General features: G+C 37.7%; 1 protein-coding gene across 5 annotated transcripts in view; it reads left to right on the top strand.

Annotated features, from left to right (window-relative positions):
- Nucleotides 1–6,839: 6,839 nt before the first annotated feature.
- LOC141573436 (guanylate-binding protein 6-like) overlaps nt 6,840–20,391 on the top strand; it is a 29,932-nt gene continuing 16,380 nt past the window's right edge. For 4 of the 5 annotated variants that reach the window (XM_074341574.1, XM_074341571.1, XM_074341575.1 and 1 more), the window contains exons 1-3: nt 6,840–6,988; nt 14,885–15,101; nt 15,899–16,026. In XM_074341574.1, coding sequence (XP_074197675.1) covers nt 14,912–15,101; nt 15,899–16,026 — 318 coding nt within the window. In that variant the 5' untranslated portion in view covers nt 6,840–6,988; nt 14,885–14,911. The remainder of the gene's footprint in view (nt 6,989–14,884; nt 15,102–15,898; nt 16,027–20,391) is intronic. The other variant, XM_074341572.1, reaches the window with a different exon arrangement.

Consider the following 20,391-nt stretch of genomic DNA (forward strand, 5'->3'; position numbering starts at 1 on the left):
AGAAAGACATTTTCAGACAAACAAAAGCTGAAAGAGTTCATCATCACCAAGAAATATTAAAGGGAGTTATTCAAGTTCAAAAGAAAAGACACTAAACAGCAACAGGAAAGTATACCAAAGTATAATACTCACTGATAAATATAAATATATAAACAAATATGGTATATTGTACACTGTGATAGTGGTGTGTAAATCACAGCTTATTTTGGTATAAGAGTTAAAAGAGAAAAGTCTTAAAAATAAACATAACTATAAAAAGTTATTAATGGATGCACAATATAAAAATATATAAAGTGTGACAACAAATATAAAGTTGGAGGATGAAATAAAAGAGTAGAATTTGTATATGTGATTGAAGTGAAGTTATTGTCAGCTTAAAAAGAGGCATAACTCTTAAGATCTTTTATGCAAGCCTCATGGTAACCTCATGACATGAAAATACCAACAGAGAAGACAAAAGAAAAAGAGAAAGCAATTAAAGAGTAACAAAAATCAACAAAACATAAAGGAAGACAGCAAGAAAGGAAAAGATGAACAAATAACTATAAACCAGACAAAGCTGTCAACAGTTAATGTGCAGCAACAAATCAGTAGATTAAGAAAATGTGGTCTAATCATACAATGGAATATTACTCGTCTTTAAAAAGGTAAGGAATTCCCGCCATTTAACACAACATGAATGAAACTGGAAGATGTTACATAAGCGAATTAAGTTGGTCACAGAGGACAAATACTGCATGATTCTACTTACATGAGGTGCCTAAAAATTGTCAAAGTCATAGATGTAGTGAATAAATTGCTGGTTGCCAGGAGCTATGAAGAGGATGGAAGGAGATTGGTTGTTCAATAGGATGTCAGTTGCACAAGATGTGTTTATTCTAGAGAGCTGCAGTATGGTATTGTGCCTACAGTTAACAATACTGCACTACACACTTAAAAACTTGTTAAGTTATATAAAATATATAAACAAGTTTATACTGTATAACACAGGAAACTATATTCAGTATCTTGTAACATAAAGAAAAAGATATGGAAATGAATATATTTATGTATATGTATGACTGAAACATTATTCTGTGTATCAGAAATGGATGCAACATTGTAAACTGACTAAACTTTAATAAAAATTAAATTAAATTTAATTTAAGTGTGTGTGTATGTGCATATATATTATATATATTATTACATACTATATATATATATAATATATAACAGTTTGGCACACTAAAATGTTTTTGAAGCAACAACACTGCAGAAATAATGAACAAATGCAATACCCAGATTTTTGTTTTCAAATTTTTGTCCACTTAAAAAAATGTAGCAAACAATGTTCCTTGGAGAAATCACAGATTGATTGCAGGTGTAGGGGAAAAACACAACATGTGGCTATGATATAATTTGGTGCCAGAAACCAAATGTACACTCAAAGATTAATGAGGTCATATCAAATATGCCAAATGGACATCTCATGGGCAAGTTTGGGGTAATTTTAATATCAAAAAGACTCATGAGTATAAGTGATTATAATCACTTAACCTAAGCAAGTATCCAGATATAACTTCAGCAATAGGAAATATAGGGAAAGAAAAACAAGATAAAAGACAACTTGAGAAAATAAACAGGTGGGATATTCTATAAGAAAACTAGTATCTTTAAAAATTCAATGCTGTTTTTTAAAATTAATAACACATTAAAAACACAAAATGATACTTCTAGGTTTATATAAAAAGATATAACAAATAAACATAGGGCATGATACTTGGTTTGACCCTGATTCAAAGATATAAATAAATGATACAGCTATAAAAGTATGTTAGATGCAATTGGGGAAATTCATATATTGGCTATCAGGTTATATTAGAGAATTATTAATTACCATTCTTTCCCAGGTAAACTAATAACACATGTTTATTTAGGAAAAGATACTTATTCTTGGGAGATGCATGCTGAAATACTTAGAGGTATTGTGAAGTGTCATAAAACAAGTTTTAAATGTTCATCAAAAATGTATGTAGAGAGAGAAAGTAAACGTGGCAAAATATTAACAAATTTTAAATCTTAATGGAAGGTATATGGGTGCTCATTGCACTATCCTTTCCACTTTTCTGTATGTTTAAAATGTCTCAATTTAATGTTTAGAGAGAGAAAATAACTGTCCTAGTGTACAAAGGCATTCTTGCAGTGCAGTTAAAAATATTATAACTCAGGGTACAACCTAAATGCACTGCAAAAATAAATCACTTAAACACATTTAGTACTGTTGGTCCCACCACAGAATGAATTCAGCCAATCAGCGAACAGTTATCACCCAAGCAAATTCTTGGCATCAATATTACCCTAAACCCTGAGGACAGGGTGATAAAGAAAATAGAGGAGGCCTCGGCTCTCAGGGGAGAGCCAAAAACAAGCCAACAAATAAATGAACAAATTCATTACCAGTAGGACTGATGCATGGCATGAAGGAAATAACAAATAACAGAGGAGTTTCCCTAGATTGAGGGAGAGGGAAGGTGACATTGGGGTGGCAGTATTTGAGATGAGACTTGAGTGACAACAAGGGGCTGCCATGGGGGACACCTCTTAAATCTTCCCATCCTCACAATGGATAGCAGAGAGCAAAGGAACTGATGTGAGCATGAGGACGGCTACACAGGTGAAAAAGATGAGCACGGCTGAGGAACATGTTTGCAGTTATGGTGCTGTGTGAGAAGAGGGGTCTAGAACATATTCTCTAATAGGATACAACTCTTCAAAGATACATATACACACAGGATGATGCAATGCAAACCACCAACAGCTTGTCACTCTGTTGACATCACAGGTGACCTTTCTCTTTCTCTCACTATCTGTTTTTCCCAGTGTACAAATGAACATATGACTTTTACATATATATTTATTTTAAAGGCTTATGCCCCCTCCTGGAGGAAAAAAAAAAAAAACAGCAGAAACAGCTCAGTAACTCACTGGCACCCAGAATGAAGGTCAGTCTGCACACCTGAGAAGGGCCATTCTGATCCCGCCTAGTCACAATCCAGGAGCTGCACATTGCCTGTCCAAATGTGTCCACTCTTCACAGGGAACAGCTTCATATATTTATGAAATGCTTTGCTTTCTTCCTTGACTCTAAACCTTGGGGCTAGGACAGAAAATAGGGGAAACTTCTCATAAGCTACCAGCAACAGAAGACTAGCTGACCCTAAACAAACAAACAAACAAATCAATTAATTAATTATTTTGAAGTGTGGCTATGTCTGATTCAGCATCCTGGTTACTGCCACAGAGGAAAGCAATCTACCAGTTGCTAGTTAGTGGGAGCCTGATGATCGGCTGCTCAGCCACAGATATCCACAAGAGGGTAGCAGAGGAGTTTGCTTGCTCAAACACAATCCCTTATGCCCTATCCTCCAGGGCCTCCATTCTTCCCTCTTCACTCTCTCTTTTACTTCCCCTCTCAAAATGCTCTCCTGCTTTTCAGTTTACTGTGGAGAATAAATCTATTGGATCTCCACCTTCTGTAGACAATGCTCAAATCACTCCTGTCACCTACTCCCAACCATAAACAAACTGAGTAGGTAGCATTTAAACCTCTGTCTTCAATTAACTTGCATGGCTAATTATTTCCCCAAAAGTCCCAAAAGGAAAGAGGGAAATTACACAAAAATTCAAGAAGCCTTGGATGCTTATTCTCTGAGATTCCCCCAACTTATATCAACTTATCCACTTATTTTTGGAGATGTTTTTCTTTGGTTTCAGAAAGCTAAAGGGACCAGTATCTTGGAAGAACTTAAGGGTTCTCAAACTGCTGCTCAGTTCAGTCAGAAAGTGAAAGCGTTAGAGGAAAAGGGTTAGAAGCCATTCTAATTTTTATCTTGTTAAAATTGTTTGGTCATGTGTTCAGAATTGTAAACAACTGAAGGATGAAATGTGGTAAATAAACACCAGCAATTAGAAACTATTTGGAAAGATAAGCAAGACTTGAACTTAATTACTAAAGTAGCCTTTGCTCTAGCCACAGCTTTCTGAATGGTATAAGACTTGAGCTTCATGACAGGAAAAAAAGTCTAGTGTTAGAATGCTGAGATGTCTAATCTTCAGACATTAGCTCAGCACTGTGAGGATAACGTTTCTAAAAAATAGAAAACTCACTATCGAATCACATGGCTTTACAATTAAAACAATTACAAAAACCTGAACAAAGTCAGGACCCCAAAATATGGGCTCCTGTTGAACAAGATACTTGCTGGCATTACAAAGAAAAAGTCCATTGGATTTTGGACTGTCTAGACTCCAAATAGAAAGAAAAGCCCCCAAAACTCTCTACACAGGAGGAATACTAACTTAGCTCTGAGGAAGCAAGCATTCTTTGACCACAATTCCCACTAAATTCACAGGGTGAGGTTAACCTTTTGAGTTGAAGGGCACCCTACCACATTTCTCTTTGATATTGGAGTGGCATATTTCACTTTTAACACTGCTTCCTTTTCTGGCACCTTCTTCAAAGTCACCAAAATGCCAGTGGTGGGTTTTGATAATTTGCCTCAGTTTGCCTCCCAGTCCTTCAGTATATTTATAAGATCCCTTATGTCTCAACACAATTTTCCTCTTAGATAAACTACCACAATAGCTTCATGGATTGGGGTATTATACTTCATTGTGATACTGCAGGACTTCTTTCACAGGTCTCCTATTCATTTCTTTCACTTTTGTTTCCTCTAATGGCTTTACCTGACTTCCTTAAGCTTCTCTGTCCTCTTCAACCTAGTACCAATCTTACTGTGGACTTAAGCCAATTAGTGGACAGGACTTCTCTTCTTTTTAGACAAGGAATTTAACTGAAATTGATCATGTATGGGGTGGAGAACCCCATAATACAATGCTATGGTAAGTGGAAGTATTTCTGTCCATGCCCCTCCCTAAGATCCCCCAATATAGCATAACACAAGGGAAACTTGATGGATGCTGTCCAATAGTTCAAGAATTATTAGATAAGGTACTCATGGTTCTTACTTCTATCCCATGCAACAATTACATTCTGGCTGCTTAAAAGCCAAATGGAAAGGATACTGGCTATTCCAAGACAGGAGATGCTAATATGTTCCCCTTCAAATCTAATAGATCTCTATCCTGAGATCTATTAATATGTTCCCCTAGCTACATACTTCAACTCTTAATCCACCCTTATCAGACTTTCCCCTTCCCACTCTAGCCCTTAAACTCTCTATAATCACTCAGCTTTAGGCTTCTTTTCCCCTTCTGGGGGTCTTGAGAAATGTAGGGACACTAAAAGCAACTACCATAGGTGGAAAAGACTAATTGGAAACAGAGCGGATATTTTATCTACTCAGATGAATTAAAAAAATACCCACATAGCTGCTTGATGTCTTCCTATTCCTCATTCCAAAATTGAGTTTATGGTCACCTTGACATGTACCCAGATGTCAGGATTCTTCGCTCACTCACAGAGGCTTGCAGACCTGGGCAGATGTCACACACCAAACCAGGCTCTACCTCACTGCCACTGACTGTATTCCATCACTTTTTGTTTCTCTTTGGCCAATCTAGGAGCTACTGGAAGTGCTATGATGTTGGGAGTGAGACAGTTACTGGCATAGATGTGTGGATTCATGGCTTGGAGATCAGGCAGGAACTCATGTGGATGATGCGTAGACACATGGACAGTACACACATTCCTTTTCTGTATCTCTGCTCCAAGACAATGAGGATATTTAGATGCTGTTTAACCCAAATGGCACTAGAAGCAGACACTCAGCCTGAGATTCTGTACTTGGACCATTTTACTCGGCTTGTAAGACAATGATACATTCATGAGCTGATGACAACCACTGGCATATCGTAGCATCACATTTACCTAAACCAGGATGGCTTCCCATTGTCCACTTTTGTAAACAAAGTCTTACTGGAATATAGCTATGCCCATTTGTTTACCTATTGTATGAATGCTTTCACTGAATAGTTGCGACAGTGACCCTATGTCTCAAAAAGTCTAAAATATTTACTATCTGGCCTTTTATGAAGATGTTCCCATAGGCACGGAGAGTGGTGAGGAAGGTAGAGAAAAGGAGAGAGGAGGAGGACTCCCTGTACCCTCACAGCCTGGCGTCCTTGGCCATATCAGTGCTGCACCTCTCATCTTTCTCTGATACACTGCTCCATTTTCTTTCTCACAAACACATGTGTGCACCCAGTCACTTTTTTTATCTGACCAAATGCATCCCTTTGGAACTGGTCCAATTGGCTAAATTCCTGTGTAAAGAGGATATCTATGTTAGGAGAGGATCCATATGTTAGGGAAGTACAGGCATGCTGAGCAAAATGCCAATAGTGAGCATCTCCAGATAATACAATAGGTTGTTCATTTTCATCTTTAATCTTTATTTTCTATTTATGATAAAATATATTCATTTAAACGTATATACTAAGGAACAGATTTAAAATCTTAAAAGACCTTCACTAACAAAAATACCCAGGGATCCTCGCCAAGAGGAAAATGCTTGAAATATACTTGTTGTATACAGCCTTGCTTACATTTGTGCCATGCATTTTCTATTTTTCTTGTTTGCCAAGGAAAGTTAAGTCACATTTGGCAACCTTATATGGGGGAGAGATGTATCAAGAAGTGGGGCTATGAAGGCCTTCCAGTTCAGGGCGGCCCACAGAAAGTGGTGGCATGTGTTAAGATGTGACTATTAAATAACTTTTTCTAATCTCCTCTCACCACGAACCACACACCCATATTCATGCTGTAATCAGTAGATCTAGCATGACTCTGCTAACTGAAAAACAGCCTGAATTACTTTTGCTTTCAGCTTCAGTTTTATTACTATCATACTAGATGGACCAAGAAGAGATGAACCACCTTACTCTTTTTTAGCTTTGATGAAGAAGAGACAGACAGGTGGGAGGAGCTAGTGAGCAAAGTGTAAGAAGCCACTGAGAACATTTCTTGTACCCCCAGTGTGCGGAGCAGGTATGTCCTTGTCTTTTACGTGCAGCACAAAATTGATTTCTTTTTTTTTTTATTGAAATATAGTTGATTTACAATGCTGTGTTAGTTTCTGGTGTACAGCACAGTGATTCATATATATTCTTTTTCTTTATAAGTTATTACAAGATGCTGAATATAGTTCGGTAGGACTTTGTTGCTTATCTCTTCTGTATGTAGTAATTTGCAAGATTGATTTCAGATTCAAAGTGACACCTGAAGAAGGGCAAGTGGCCTGCTGTCTGGCATGCAGGGGTCTGTGGCTGGCTTTAGTTCGAGAGAAGTTCAGCTTCTCTGTATGGACCAGTGGCAGCTGCAAGGTGACAGCCAGGCACACTGTGTACCCCTGGATGTGCTGCTCCTTAAAAGAGTCCTCCTGGGAGCCTGCCTGTCTTTCTCTGTCAAGTTCTGTGGGTTGGCATTAGAATTCAGAGAATAAGAGAGTCCCTGGCAAGGAGGTTATAGGGAACTGTCATCTATAGAGATAGTTTCTTTTTAATATTTCTATTAGTCAATTTAAGAAAGCTTACAGTGAGAGCTCTGTAAATCTCTGTGTAGAGATAAATTTAGTCCCCTCACCCCTGATCTTTATTAGTTAAACATTATGATCACGTCAAAACTCTCTTTCTCTTTCTGTCTCTCTGGCTCACTCTTCCTCCCTCTTATTCTCTCTCTTCCCCTCTTCCTCAACCCCCGCCCTCGCATTTGTGGGTTTGTTTTTCATAATAACATTGGAATCATTTGTAGCATGTTTTATATATACACAACCTAGGTTTAACAATCCCTTCGGGTGATTTTTTTTCCTGTAGATCCCATTTTGAAAACCAACCTGGAACAGGATTGAAGAGCTGTAGTTTGTAAATTTGATGTTAAAAATTATGTGGCTAATTCACAGCTAAGAAATCATAGGCCTTTTTTTTTTAAACATTTTTATTGAGTTATAGTCATTTTACAATGTTGTGTCAAATGCCAGTGTAGAGCAGAATTTTTCAATTTTACATGAACATACATATATTCATTGTCACATTTTTTCACTATGAGCTACCAAAAGATCTTGTATATATTTCCTCGTGTTATACAGTATAATCCTGTTTATCTATTCTGCATATGCCTGTCAGTATCTACAAATTTTGAACTCCTATTCTGTCCCTTCCCCCGACCCGCCCCCTAGGCAACCACAAGTTTGTATTCTATGTCTATGAGTCTGTCTCTATTTTGTACTTATTTTCTTTTAAAAATTTTTTTAGATTCCACATATGAGAGATCTCATATGGTATTTTTCTTTCTCTTTCTGTCTTACTTCACTTAGAATGACATTCTCCAGGAACATCCATGTTGCTGCAAATGGCATTATGTTTTTGTTTTTATGGCTGAATAGTATTCCATTGTATAAATATACCACTACTTCTTTATCCAGTCATCTGTTAATGGACATTTAAGCTGTTTCCATGTCTTGGCTATTGTAAATAGTGCTGCTATGAATATTGGGGTGCAGGTGTCATCCTGAAGTAGGGTTCCTTCTAGATATATGCCCAGGAGTGGGATCACTGTGTCATATATTAAGTCTATTCCTAGTCTTTTGAGGAATCTCCATACTGTTTTCCACAGTGGCTGCACCAAACTGCATTCACATCAGCATTGTAGAAGGTTTCCCTTTTCTCCACAGCCTCTCCAGTATTTGTCATTTGTGGACTTCTGAATGATGGCCATTCTGGCTGCTGTGAGATGATACCTCATCATAGTTTTGATTTGAATTTCTCTGATAATTAGTGATATTGAGCATTTTTTCTTGTGCCTATTGGTCATTTGTATGTCTTCCTTAGAGAATTCTTGTTTAGCTCTTCTGCCCATTTTTCGATTGGGTTGTTTGTTTGTTTCTTATTATGTTGTAGGAGCTGCTTATATATTCTGGAGATCGAGCTTTTGTTGGTTTCATATTTGCAAAAATGTTCTCCCATTCCTTTGGTTGTCTTTTTGTTTTACTTATGGTTTCCTTTGCTGTGCAGATGCTTGTAAGTTTCATTAGGTCCCATTTGTTTATTCTTGCTTTTATTTCTATTGCTTGAGTAGACTGTTCTAGGAGAATATTTTTCAGATGTATGTCAGGTAACATTTTGTCTGTGTTTTCTTCTAAGATGTTTATTGTATCTTGTCTTATGTTTAAATCTTTGATCCATTTTGAGTTTATTTTTGTGTATCATGTAAGGGAGTGTTCTAGCTTCATTGATTTACATGCTGCTGTCCAGTTTTCCCAACATCATTTGCTGAAGAGACTGTCTTTATTCCATTGTATATTCTTGCCTCCTTTGTCTAAGATTAGTTGACCAAATCTTTGTGGGTTCATTTCTGTGTTCTCTATTCTATTCCACAGACCTGGTTTTTATAAAGTTGTTTCTCTCACATTTTTCTGTATCTTCCTTTAGTTTTCCCTTTAAAGAGGGAACTGGAAAATTCTAGTCATTATAATGTAGCTGTTAGAGGATCCTGTTTTACCTTTGTATTCTTTGCTCCCACAATGAAGAATCAGACAAAAGGAGATGGTGCTGGAGCAGTGTTTGAATTTCCTTGCTGCTTTGCTCTGATAAAAAAAAAATATATATATAGACTTTGTTTTTAGTAACCTAAAGTTTGCAGATTGTGTTCAAATGTGTAACCCAATTTGTTTAGTGCAATTATTTTGGATAAATCACCATCTAATTCAGTAAACATGCACTGAAATCCCATTTTGTGCCACATGCTATGCTCATATATAAGCTTATAGTTATCTAATTTTATTATCAAAACATCCTCCAGACTGGACTTACCATTTTTTTCATATTACCCCTATAATTAATCTTAAAAACTCAGGTTTAGTTAGATGAAGCTTTTTGTTTAAGGCCACATTAGTAACTGATAAAGCTGGTATTTTTAAAAAGTATTTTTTGATAGTATTTGAGGCATCTTGAATACTTGGCCTATAAATATGGAAATGAATAGTTGAGACATTTGAGTATAACATCATGTTTATTTAACCTGATTATGAAATATGCGTAGATATTATAGGGAACTTTTAATATAATGCCAATCAAAAATATGCCAGAAAAACCACGGCATAATTGTGCTTTTAATACTTAATATTTAAAGTCAAATTTTGCCTTGGAAAACAATTACAAGGAAATCTCATATTCTTTTCACCTAGATTTACTCACTGGTGGCATTTTGCTACATTTGCTTTTCTCTCTAAGTATATGTATATTTCTCTCAATATAATATAAAACAATATTTACATTTTCAGTCTTATTTTCACTTACGGGATTAAGTTGCAAAATCCTGACCCTTCTCAGCTAACCATTTTGACCTAAATCTCTCAAGATTCAGGACATCCTGAAACAAAAGAAGAGTGGCAAGTGGAAGAAGGGGCAAATGTGTGGGAACATTGACCTAAAGTGTGCAGCCTCCTTCTGAAAAAGGGGAGGCAGGACGGTGGGAAAAGGCTTCAATATTTTACCTATGAGGATGATGTTAGCTGTGTGTTTTCCACATATAGCCTTCCTTATGTTGAGGTAATTTATTTTTACTCCTAATTTTGTTTTGTTTAGTTTTCACATAATTGTAAATTTTGCAGTTTTACTCCATCTATTAATTTCCAGTTTCATTTCATTGGGCTCAGAAAAGATACTTTGTATGATTTTAACCTTTTTAAATTTGTTAAGACTTGTTTTGTGGCCTAAAATATGGTCTATCCTTGGAAATATTCCATGCCCATCTGGGAAAACATGTGTTCTCTTGTTGTTGAATGGGAATGTTCTATATAAGTCTATTAGGTTCAATTAATCAATAGTGTTGTTCAAGTCCTCTATTTTGTTCTTGACCTTCTGTCTGTTTTTTCTACCTATTATTACAAGTAGGGTATTAAACTGTCCTATTATTGTTGAGTGATCTGTTGCTCAATTCTGTCAATGTTTATTTCATATATTTTGGAACTCTGATGTTCAGGTATACATATTTAGAATCGTTTTATCTTCTAGATAAACTTGACTCTTTTAACATAATGTCCTTCTTTGTCTCTTTTAACAGTGCTTGAAATACATTCTCTTTTATCTCTTATAGATATAACCACAAAAGTACACTTTTTGTTGTTATTTGCATAGAATATATTCCTGGAGAGTATAATAAGGTGTTAGTTGCTAGAGCAGACCTGTCTCCAATCTGTCTGGTGGCAAACCAGCACCCATTCACTCTTTCTAGTCTAGGCTTCTCCAGCCTTTCTGTTTCAGTCTTTCTCCAAGTAGCCAAGGGGACTTGTCTCCTCCGTGTAGGACCCCAGGACTGGGATGCCCAGTCTGTGGCTTGACTCACTCACTCCTCAGGGTTAGGTACTGTTTGCACAGTCTTCCTTTTCCTGTTAGTGTTTCCCCAGGTGCACAGGTCCCAACCTGAAGTATTTACTCCTGCCCTACCTAATTATGTGGAAATATCTCTCAAAATCTTGTTTGTATAGAAGTTCTTCAGCCAGTTTTCAGTCACTTTTCTGTGAGAAATTATTATCCCTCATCTTGACCCGTCTTCTCTGGAAACAGTATTCTTGATTGGCAGGTCCCCCACCCCACCACTTCACTTTCAGTTTTTAGCAATTTAAATATATTATTCCACTGTCTTCTGGCCTCCAAGTATTTTGTTGAGAAATTGACTGGCAATCTTATTGGATGTGATGAGTTACAGCTTGTTGCTTTCAAGATTCTCTCTTTGTCTTTTGACAATTTTGTTATAATATGCCTCAGCATTGGTCTCTGATGATTTATCCTACTGGAGTCTGTTGAATATCTTGCATTTGTAGATTCATGTATTTCATTACATTGGGAAATTTTTAGCCATTATTTCCTCAAATAGTCTCTCTGCCCTGCTTCTCCCTTCTGCTTTAAGGACTTTCATAATGCATATATCTGTCTACTTGACAGTATCTCATAATTCTCTTAGGCTATATTCACTTTTAAAAAGTTATTTCTTCCTTCTGCTCCTGAGACTTGATAACTTCAATTGTCCTGTCTTCAAGTTTCTGAGTCTTTTTGCTTGTGCAAGTCTAATCCCCTTTATGTGCACTCAAATGTTCTTCCCCTGAGCTATACTCCCTAGTCTAATCCTCTAGAAAATTTGTAAATTTATTTATTATATTTTCCAGCTTCAGAATTTCAGTTTCATTCCTTTTTTTATTATTATTTTTATCTCATTGTTGATTTTCTAATTTTGTTCACATATTATTTTCCTGATTTTCTTTAGTTATTTTTCTGAGTTTTCCTTTAGCTTTTTAATCATGTTTTTAAAAAGTTGTTCGAAAGTCTTTGACTAAAACATTTAATGTATATGTTTCTTCAGGGTTGTTTTTTGTTTTTTGCCACTTTATTTTCTTCCTTCGGAAGGGACATATTTTCATTTATTTTGTATGCCTTGTGACTTTTGTTGTTGTTGTTGAAAAATTGAATATTTAATTATCTGTTTATTTATTTTAAATGGAGGTACTGGATATTGAACTGAGGATCTTGGACATGTTAAGCACATGCTCTACTACTGAGTTATTGCCCTCCAACCCCCTGAAAATTGAGCATTTATGAAAGCAGTCACCTTTCCCATTCTTTGCATACTGGCTTTGTGACAAGGAAGTCTTTCCCTAAGCTGGCCCTTGATTTTGAGGCTTGAGATGAAGCTTAGGAGAAGCTGTAGTATTTTTAGGCTTTTTTGAGCATGCATCTTCCCTCGGCCTGTGTGTTACTTTTTCAGTTTTCCCATATATGTGCCCCTTTAAGTATATTAATTTCCCAAAGTGTGTCTCCTTGGAACTTTTGATTGTCAATTGTGTGTCTCCACACTGAAAAGAAAAAGAAAAATTCAATTTCTCCTCTCAACTCTCTATTCTCTATACTTACTTCTGGTCACCACATATGTGAACATTTTTTTCACAATAAGCAATTCTGACACTAATTGACAAGAGTTAGCTCATTCCCTACTGGTTAAAGGCTTAGTCCCACAAGACTTCCCCTCAGTTCAGATGCCAATTACAAATCCCAGTTGTCACCTGTACTCCTGACTTACTGGCTATACACTGGAGTTTCCCACCATCTCTTCCTCAGGTTCAATAATTTGCTAGGATGGTTTAAGAACTCAGGAAAGATAGTTTGCTTACTAGATTAATGGTTTATATTAAAAAAGGATACAACCTATAAACAGCAAAATAGAATAGATGCATAGGGAAAGATATCAAGAAAATGGTGTGGAGCTTCCATGACCCCTTTGGATGTGCCACCTTCTAACCACCTCCACATGTTCATCAAGCCAGAAGCTCTCTGAACCCCTTCAGTTAGTTTTTTTTTTTTCATGGAGAATTTCTTAGATATGGTTGAGTAAACTATTGGTCATTGGTGATTAACTCAACTTTCAGCTCTTCTCTGCTCCCCAGTGGTTGAAGTATCAGGCTAAATATTCCAGCTTTCTAATAACATTGATTCCTCTAGCAACCAACTCCATTCTGTAGTGATCTAGGGGCTTTACAAAATCACCTCATTAACATAAACTCAGATGTGGTTGAAAGACACTTGTTATGAATAACAAAAGACTCTCCTTTCATCTATATCAGTCTGGAGATATTTTAGGAATTGAGGACAAAAGACCAAAAATTATAAGAAAAGATAATTTAATCTCTCTCATCACATAGGGTTTTAAGAGCTATATACCAGGAATAAGGACAACAATCACATATGTATTTCTTATTATAAATCTCAATATCACATACCCATAATGTCTTGTCATTGGTGTCTGCAGGCCATTCTCCCTGCTGCTTTCCCAAGCAATGCCCACTGCTTCTCCCTGCCTAAGATCCAATTAGGGGAAAAGATAACAGTCTTTCAGGCAGCCCATGAGATGTCAGATCAATGTAAATGCAGTCTTCTCTGCTCGTTTAGTTTGAAGAAAGGAATTGGAAACTCGATTGATGCCTTATATAGTCTATTTTATATATTCACTGGTAACCTCTTGCTCTAGGCATCTGTGGAGCTGTCTCTCCACATTATTCTTGAGAAATGCCTGCTGCTTCTTTCCACCTGATATCCAAGTTATACCACCACCTACCCCTCTGCCACCCTTCCTTGAGATTCATTTGATGTGAAACAGAGACCTGAAGAGGCAGCCCTGACAGGTTAGAACATTATAAAATTCCCTCTCTCTGAATCAGGGGAGAGAATTGGAAAATGAGTTGCCAGTTTCTCAAAGACTTTATCACAATGGGGACCAAGGGCAACAAAAACACCACAGAATTTCCTACCATTTTCAATGAGGCTCTTCTTGATTTGGTATTTGGTTAGTTGCTTTGGACCTTTGACTGTTTTATGGAACTACTGTAAGTTTATTCTAGCCAGTATTTTGGTTGTTTTTGATGTCTCCTTGGGGAAACAAGAGCTTAGAGCTCGCTAGTCTGTCATTTTGCTCAAGTATGTAGATTTTTAATCCTTGCTCAATGACATTCACTCAGCCTTTGTGAGAACCATTTACCTCATTTCCAAAGTAGTTATATTATTTTGTAACTTTCAGCCTCTTGTGAATATCAGTTTAGCTGGATATGAAAGTTATTATCAAAAGGCTTTGTATATTGTAGGACTTCAGTGCATCATAACAATAACTTTAATTATATTACTATTTTGAAGTAACACTTCGGAGAGTGATAATATATTATTTCACTACCAACATCATGAGAGACTTGAGGGAATGATGGGGGAAAACCTCTGCGGTATGCTAATTCTAGGTTACATTTTGTCTCATGGAAAACACAGAAGTCTTACTTACCCTATTCTAAATTGATGGATGCTTTGTATAAGTCTGAGTTAGAGAATTACTTTATAATCTGATTTCCACTAGGAAGCTCTTCTAGGTTTTTAGGTTGCCATGGCATCCGGACCCAAATTGATGGACCCCGTTTGTCTGCTGGAAAGTGTCAATGAAGTGCTGTCAGTGAACCAAAAAGCTCTACAGATTCTTGGTGAGATTTCTCAGCCAGTGGTCGTGGTGGCCATTGTAGGACCATATCATACGGGAAAATCCTACTTGATGAACCGTCTTGCAGGTCAGAATCATGGTGAGTATTGTACCTGGTCAAGGGCCAGTTGCTTGATTCTAGCTAATACCTCAGCTTCTTCATTTTTGTTCCTGATCATGTGTAGGGAGAACCAAACTTCTCTTAACAAATCAACTTTCCACTCCTATTTCTCACTGCTAAATCACTATCTTACTCTAATTTGTTACCATATTCTGTTTTATTCCTGTAAAGCAAAATTTCTCCTAACAAGTCACACAATCCTACCTTATTTTACATGCTTAATCACTTGACTCTTGCAATGGTGTCTACTCTCTCTTGAAACAATTTTTGCTTTTTTATGGAATACTCTCATCAACATATAAAGATGTTCAAATTTCTATAATCTTAAAAATATTTCCTGTATGTCATATCCTACTGTGGCTAACACCTCTCCTCACTTATGAAAAATAATTTTGTCCGACAAAAAATATAATCTTGATTTATTTTTTCCACTTTTTTCTCTTCCCATGTCTGTCTTCAGTCCATTTCTCTCTGGCTTTGAATCTCACCATTCTTTCAAGATACACTTGTTATGATTATCAGTGACCTCCATTTTGTCTGATTCATGGATTCCCCTTTGCCTCCATGTTGAGCCCTTGTGTGGTATCCTTATCACAATTAATATTCCTTCCTCCTTGAAACAGATGACACACAAAGTAGGATATTCTTGAGGAAATGGAGAAAGCACCATCTCATATGCTGGGGTACTGACATTCCAAAGAACTGAGTCTGTAGCCCCCCTGGTTGCTTAGACTGTCTGCTCTCACTGAATGCTGCTTTCTTCCCTCTCCTCACAGGCTTTCCTCTAGGGTCTACAGTGCAGTCTGAAACTAAGGGCATCTGGATGTGGTGTGTACCTCATCCACACAAGCCAAATCATACGCTGATTCTTTTGGACACTGAGGGCCTCGGGGATGTGGGAACGGTAAGGCAGAAATTCACAGTTAAATCCTTTTTATTCTGAATTTTCTCCTTATCTCTCCATGATCATAGAAATTTTACTACTTTAATCTGTAAAATCTAGAAATCAATGACAGTAAATGAGGCAAACTATGGTTTGTTTGAATGTCAATTCTAGGTAAGATATCATGGTGTATTAGATAAAATCTTTTATTCTTGGCACTGTGTGGATGACTTGATTACATTTAGTAAATCATTATTGAACAGCTGAGTTCCAGGCCTTTGGGCTTAGCACTGTAGATATCAGTGACCAAAGTAAAGGTCCTGCCCTAAAAGAGTCTCTAGTTCAATTGACAAGAACACATTATCTGCCGTCAGATTTAATACCATGTATTTGGGAGAGAAGCAGGCTGGAGAGAGGAAGAAATTACATTGCAATCCCTAGTTACTGGGAATTCCATGGGAGTTCTGTGGCTGGAATGGCTTTATTGAGTTATCCAGAGTTTGGACAGGGGCGCTGATACATTTTTGAAGGGAAAGGCTGCTCCAGAAGCCTTTCTAATTAAGAGTGCTGACACCTGAAGACTGTTTTCCACCAGCACTCCCAACAGCTGGAGAATAAGTCCTTCAGTCTTGAAAGATCATCCAGGTAGCACCTGATTCGTTTTGAGAACTTACAGTTAAGCATAAGTAAGAAAGAGGAGAAACATCAATTTGTGAGTGAGGAAAGATTTCTGATTCACTTCCTTAGCTACCAGGTGAAGAGTGTATTTAAGGGTTGGATTTAAGAGATGGGTTTACATTTTCTATGATGAAGTTCATCAACTACTCACAGAGTGTTCTGGAAATCTGTGAGGCACCTCTGAATGTGCAAGTTCTATAAAAGTAAGTTTTTGTCCTAAAAGAAACATTTTAAGATGGATTTTTGGTGTTTTAAGGTTATACTAATGGATGAAAATAATTATCCCTCCTTTTCCACCTTTGAGACTTATTTGGAAATAGTACCTACATTTATATAGCTCTCTCTTTTTTCTCAACGGAAATTAGAAAGTCTGTGTTTATTTTTTAACATTTTTTATCGAGTAATACTCATTTAACAATGTTGTGTCAAATTCTAGTGTAGAGCACAATTTTACAATTATTTATGAACATATATATATTCATTGTCACAATTTTTTCGCTATGAGTTACCACAAGATCTTGTTTATATTTCCCTGTGTTATACAGTATAATCATGTTTATGTATTCTGCATTTTAAAATCCCATTCTGTCTCTTCCTAATCCCTGCCCCCTTGGCAACCACAAGTTTGTATTCTATGTCTGTGAGTCTATTTCTGTTTTGTATCTATGTTTTGTTTTGTTTTTAGATTCCTCATATGAGTGATCTCATATGGTATTTTTCTTCCTTTTTCTGGCTTACTTCACTTAGAATGACATTCTCCAGGAACATCCATGTTGCTGCAAATGGTGTTATGTTGTCCGTTTTTATGCTGAATAGTAATCCATCATATAAATATACCACGACTTCTTTACTCAGTCAATTGTTGATGGACATTTAAGCTGTTCCCATGTCTTGGCTATTGTAAATAGTGCTGCTATGAGCATTGGTGTGCAGTTGTCATTTTGAAGTAGAGTTCCTTCTGGATTTATGCCCAGGAGAGGGATTCCTGGGTCATATATTAGGTCTATTCCTAGTCTTTTGAGGAATCTCCATACTGTTTTCAACAATGGCTTTCCAAGCTTCCCTCTCCCACTCTTAATGATTTATATGTCTTCTTTTACAATTTTGTGTTTATTCTTTTTGTAATTCATGGAAGTTATCTCCTTTCCAGTTATGAGTTTCTCATTTTTGTAGCATCCTGCTTCTTTTTTATTTAGAGTAGACCTTTCAATATTTCTTTAAGCATGGGTATACAGTTGCTAAACTCTTTTAGTTTCTGCTTGTCTGTGAAATTATTTATGTCTCCTTCTATCCTAAATGAGAGCCTTGCTGGATAAAGTATCCTAGGCTGCATCTATTTTTTCATTCAGGACTTTGAATATATCTTGACACTCCCTTCTGGCCTGTAGTGTTTGTGTACAGAAATCAGCTTAGAGCCTTATGAGGTGTTTCCTTGTAACTCACTCTTTGTTTTACTCTTGCTGCCTTTAGGATCACTTCTTTATCCTTGACTCTGGCCATCATGATTAGGATATGTCTTGGTGTGGGTCTGTTTGGATTCTTCCTGTTTGGGACCCTCTGAGCCACCTGTACTTGGATATCTGATTCCTTTAGGCTTGTGAAGTTTTCAGTTGATTTCTTCAAATACCTTTTCAATCCCTTTTGTTCTTTCTTCCCCTTCTAGAACCCCTATTATGCATAGATTGGCACACTTTGTATTATCCCTTAGGTCCCTTATATTGTTTTCATTGTTTTTTATTTGTTTTTCTCTCAGCTGTTCTGATTGGGTGCTTTATGTTGTCCTGTCTTCTAGGTCAATTATTCATTCCTCTGCATTATCTAGCCTGCTTTGTACAGCCTTTAGGTTAGCTCTCATCTCAGCAAATGAGTTTACTAATTCTACTTGGTTCTTCTTTATAGCTTCTATTTCATTTTTGACATATTTTATATCTCTAAACACTATTTCTTTTAGTTCGCTCAGTACCTTGATCACTCATTTTTTGAAATCTTGATCTAGTAGGCCATCAATGTCTACTTCCTTGATCATGCTTTCAGGGGATTTCTCTTGTTCTTTTAATTGGGAGTGGTTCCTCTCCTTCTTCATATTGTTCATATCTCTCTGGCACTGTGGCTTAAGGAGTATCAGTTATCTAGTTCTCATGGAGATGCTGTGTTCTTAGTGATTTTATTGAGAGGTCTTTACATGTTTGTCCTATTTCATGAAGTCAGCTTGCTGTTTCCAGAGGCCCTCTGTTGGCACCCTCTTCTGTGCTGCTCCCAGTGGCTGTTGGCTAGCAGATTGCACCCCCTCCCAACACTGGGTCATGTGCTGAGCTCTTATCCAGTGGGTAAGCAGGGTCACTCCCCCTCCTGATGCTGCAGTCAGATGCTGCACTCAGAGGAGGCAGGTGGGTGGATAGCGCCTTCTCCCAGCACCGTGGCCAGGTGCTGCATTTCTGCCAGGAAAGTGGGTTGCCACCCACTCTTTCCCGGCAACAGTCGCTCTGCTGCTGTGCAGCTGCCCACTTCGCCTCGGGTTGGTGTTCCGAAGGTGGGCTCGGGGAAGGTCATGGAACTGCCCCACCTCTGCTCCATGCCAAATCTCACCTCCTTGTTTGCCTTGGTGGCTTGAGTTCTCTGACGGAACAGGGCAGAAAGATCCTATCTGCCTCCAGCTGTAAACAAGTCTCAGTCCTGCCTAGGAGGTTGCAGATCCCCCAGGTGCAGATTCAGGGCTCGGCCCCACCCTGGCCCAGGCACTGTGACCAGGAGAATATGGAAACTTGGCTGTGCCCCGCCTCTCTTCTCATGACAAGTGCCAGTAATGGCAGCACAGGTCTGAGGAGACAACGGCTATAGCACCCCTCCCCCCAGGGCACACCAGACTTGTTGCTTTGATTTTTCCACAATTTATGGGGGACTGAGGTTGTTTTGCTCCGTATCCCTCCCAGCCATGGTACACAGAACCCTGCAGTCCCCTGGTAAGCCTCAGTGCAGCCACCCCAGTCCTCCGCCCAGTTCGGGCCACCTGCTCTGTCCCCAGCTGCCAACTCACATCTCGGGCTGGGTGTCGTGGGGAACCTTTGTGCCCATTTAACTCATTTCTGTTGATCAAGGGGTGCTCAGGGCAGATCTGAGCCTTCAAGGTTCCCCCTCCATCCCACTGGCCCCTCCTTTGAAGAGGTGAGACCCAGCAAACAAGTGCCAGTACTCCTTTGCTGCTCCCTCCCAGCGGGATCAATCCCACACAGTTTTGCTTTTTCTTCTTGCTTTTTCTCCTTTTTTCCTACCAGATTTTTGGTGTCTCTATCTTTCAAAGAGGACAATGTTCTGTCGGAGTTCGGCAGGTGATCTGGTTGGCTGAGTGGGTCTGTAGATGTGAGTTTTGGTGTATTTGTGGGAGAGGGTGAGCTGCAAGCATCCTTCTACTCCACCATCTTGCTTCTCCTGTGCTTATTTTTAAAGCCATATATCAAACAATAATATAATCTTGTGTTGAAATAATTGTTTGCCGTAAGTGCTACTTCTTCTTACCCTAATTATTTTTAAAAATTGGATTTTGGGGAAATAAAGTAATGAATAGACTATTATCCCCCCAAACTCCCATTTAGAAACTTCTCAGCATAAATCAGTTTTTGCATTTGCACTGGGAGCAACTTTACATGCCATTTATAATAAAAACAATTTCTGGTTTATGCCATTATTTAGACAATGCTATTATTTATACAA

The sequence above is a fragment of the Camelus bactrianus genome, chromosome 15 (genome assembly GCF_048773025.1).
Source record: "Camelus bactrianus isolate YW-2024 breed Bactrian camel chromosome 15, ASM4877302v1, whole genome shotgun sequence".
Classification (NCBI taxonomy): Eukaryota; Metazoa; Chordata; class Mammalia; order Artiodactyla; family Camelidae; genus Camelus; species Camelus bactrianus.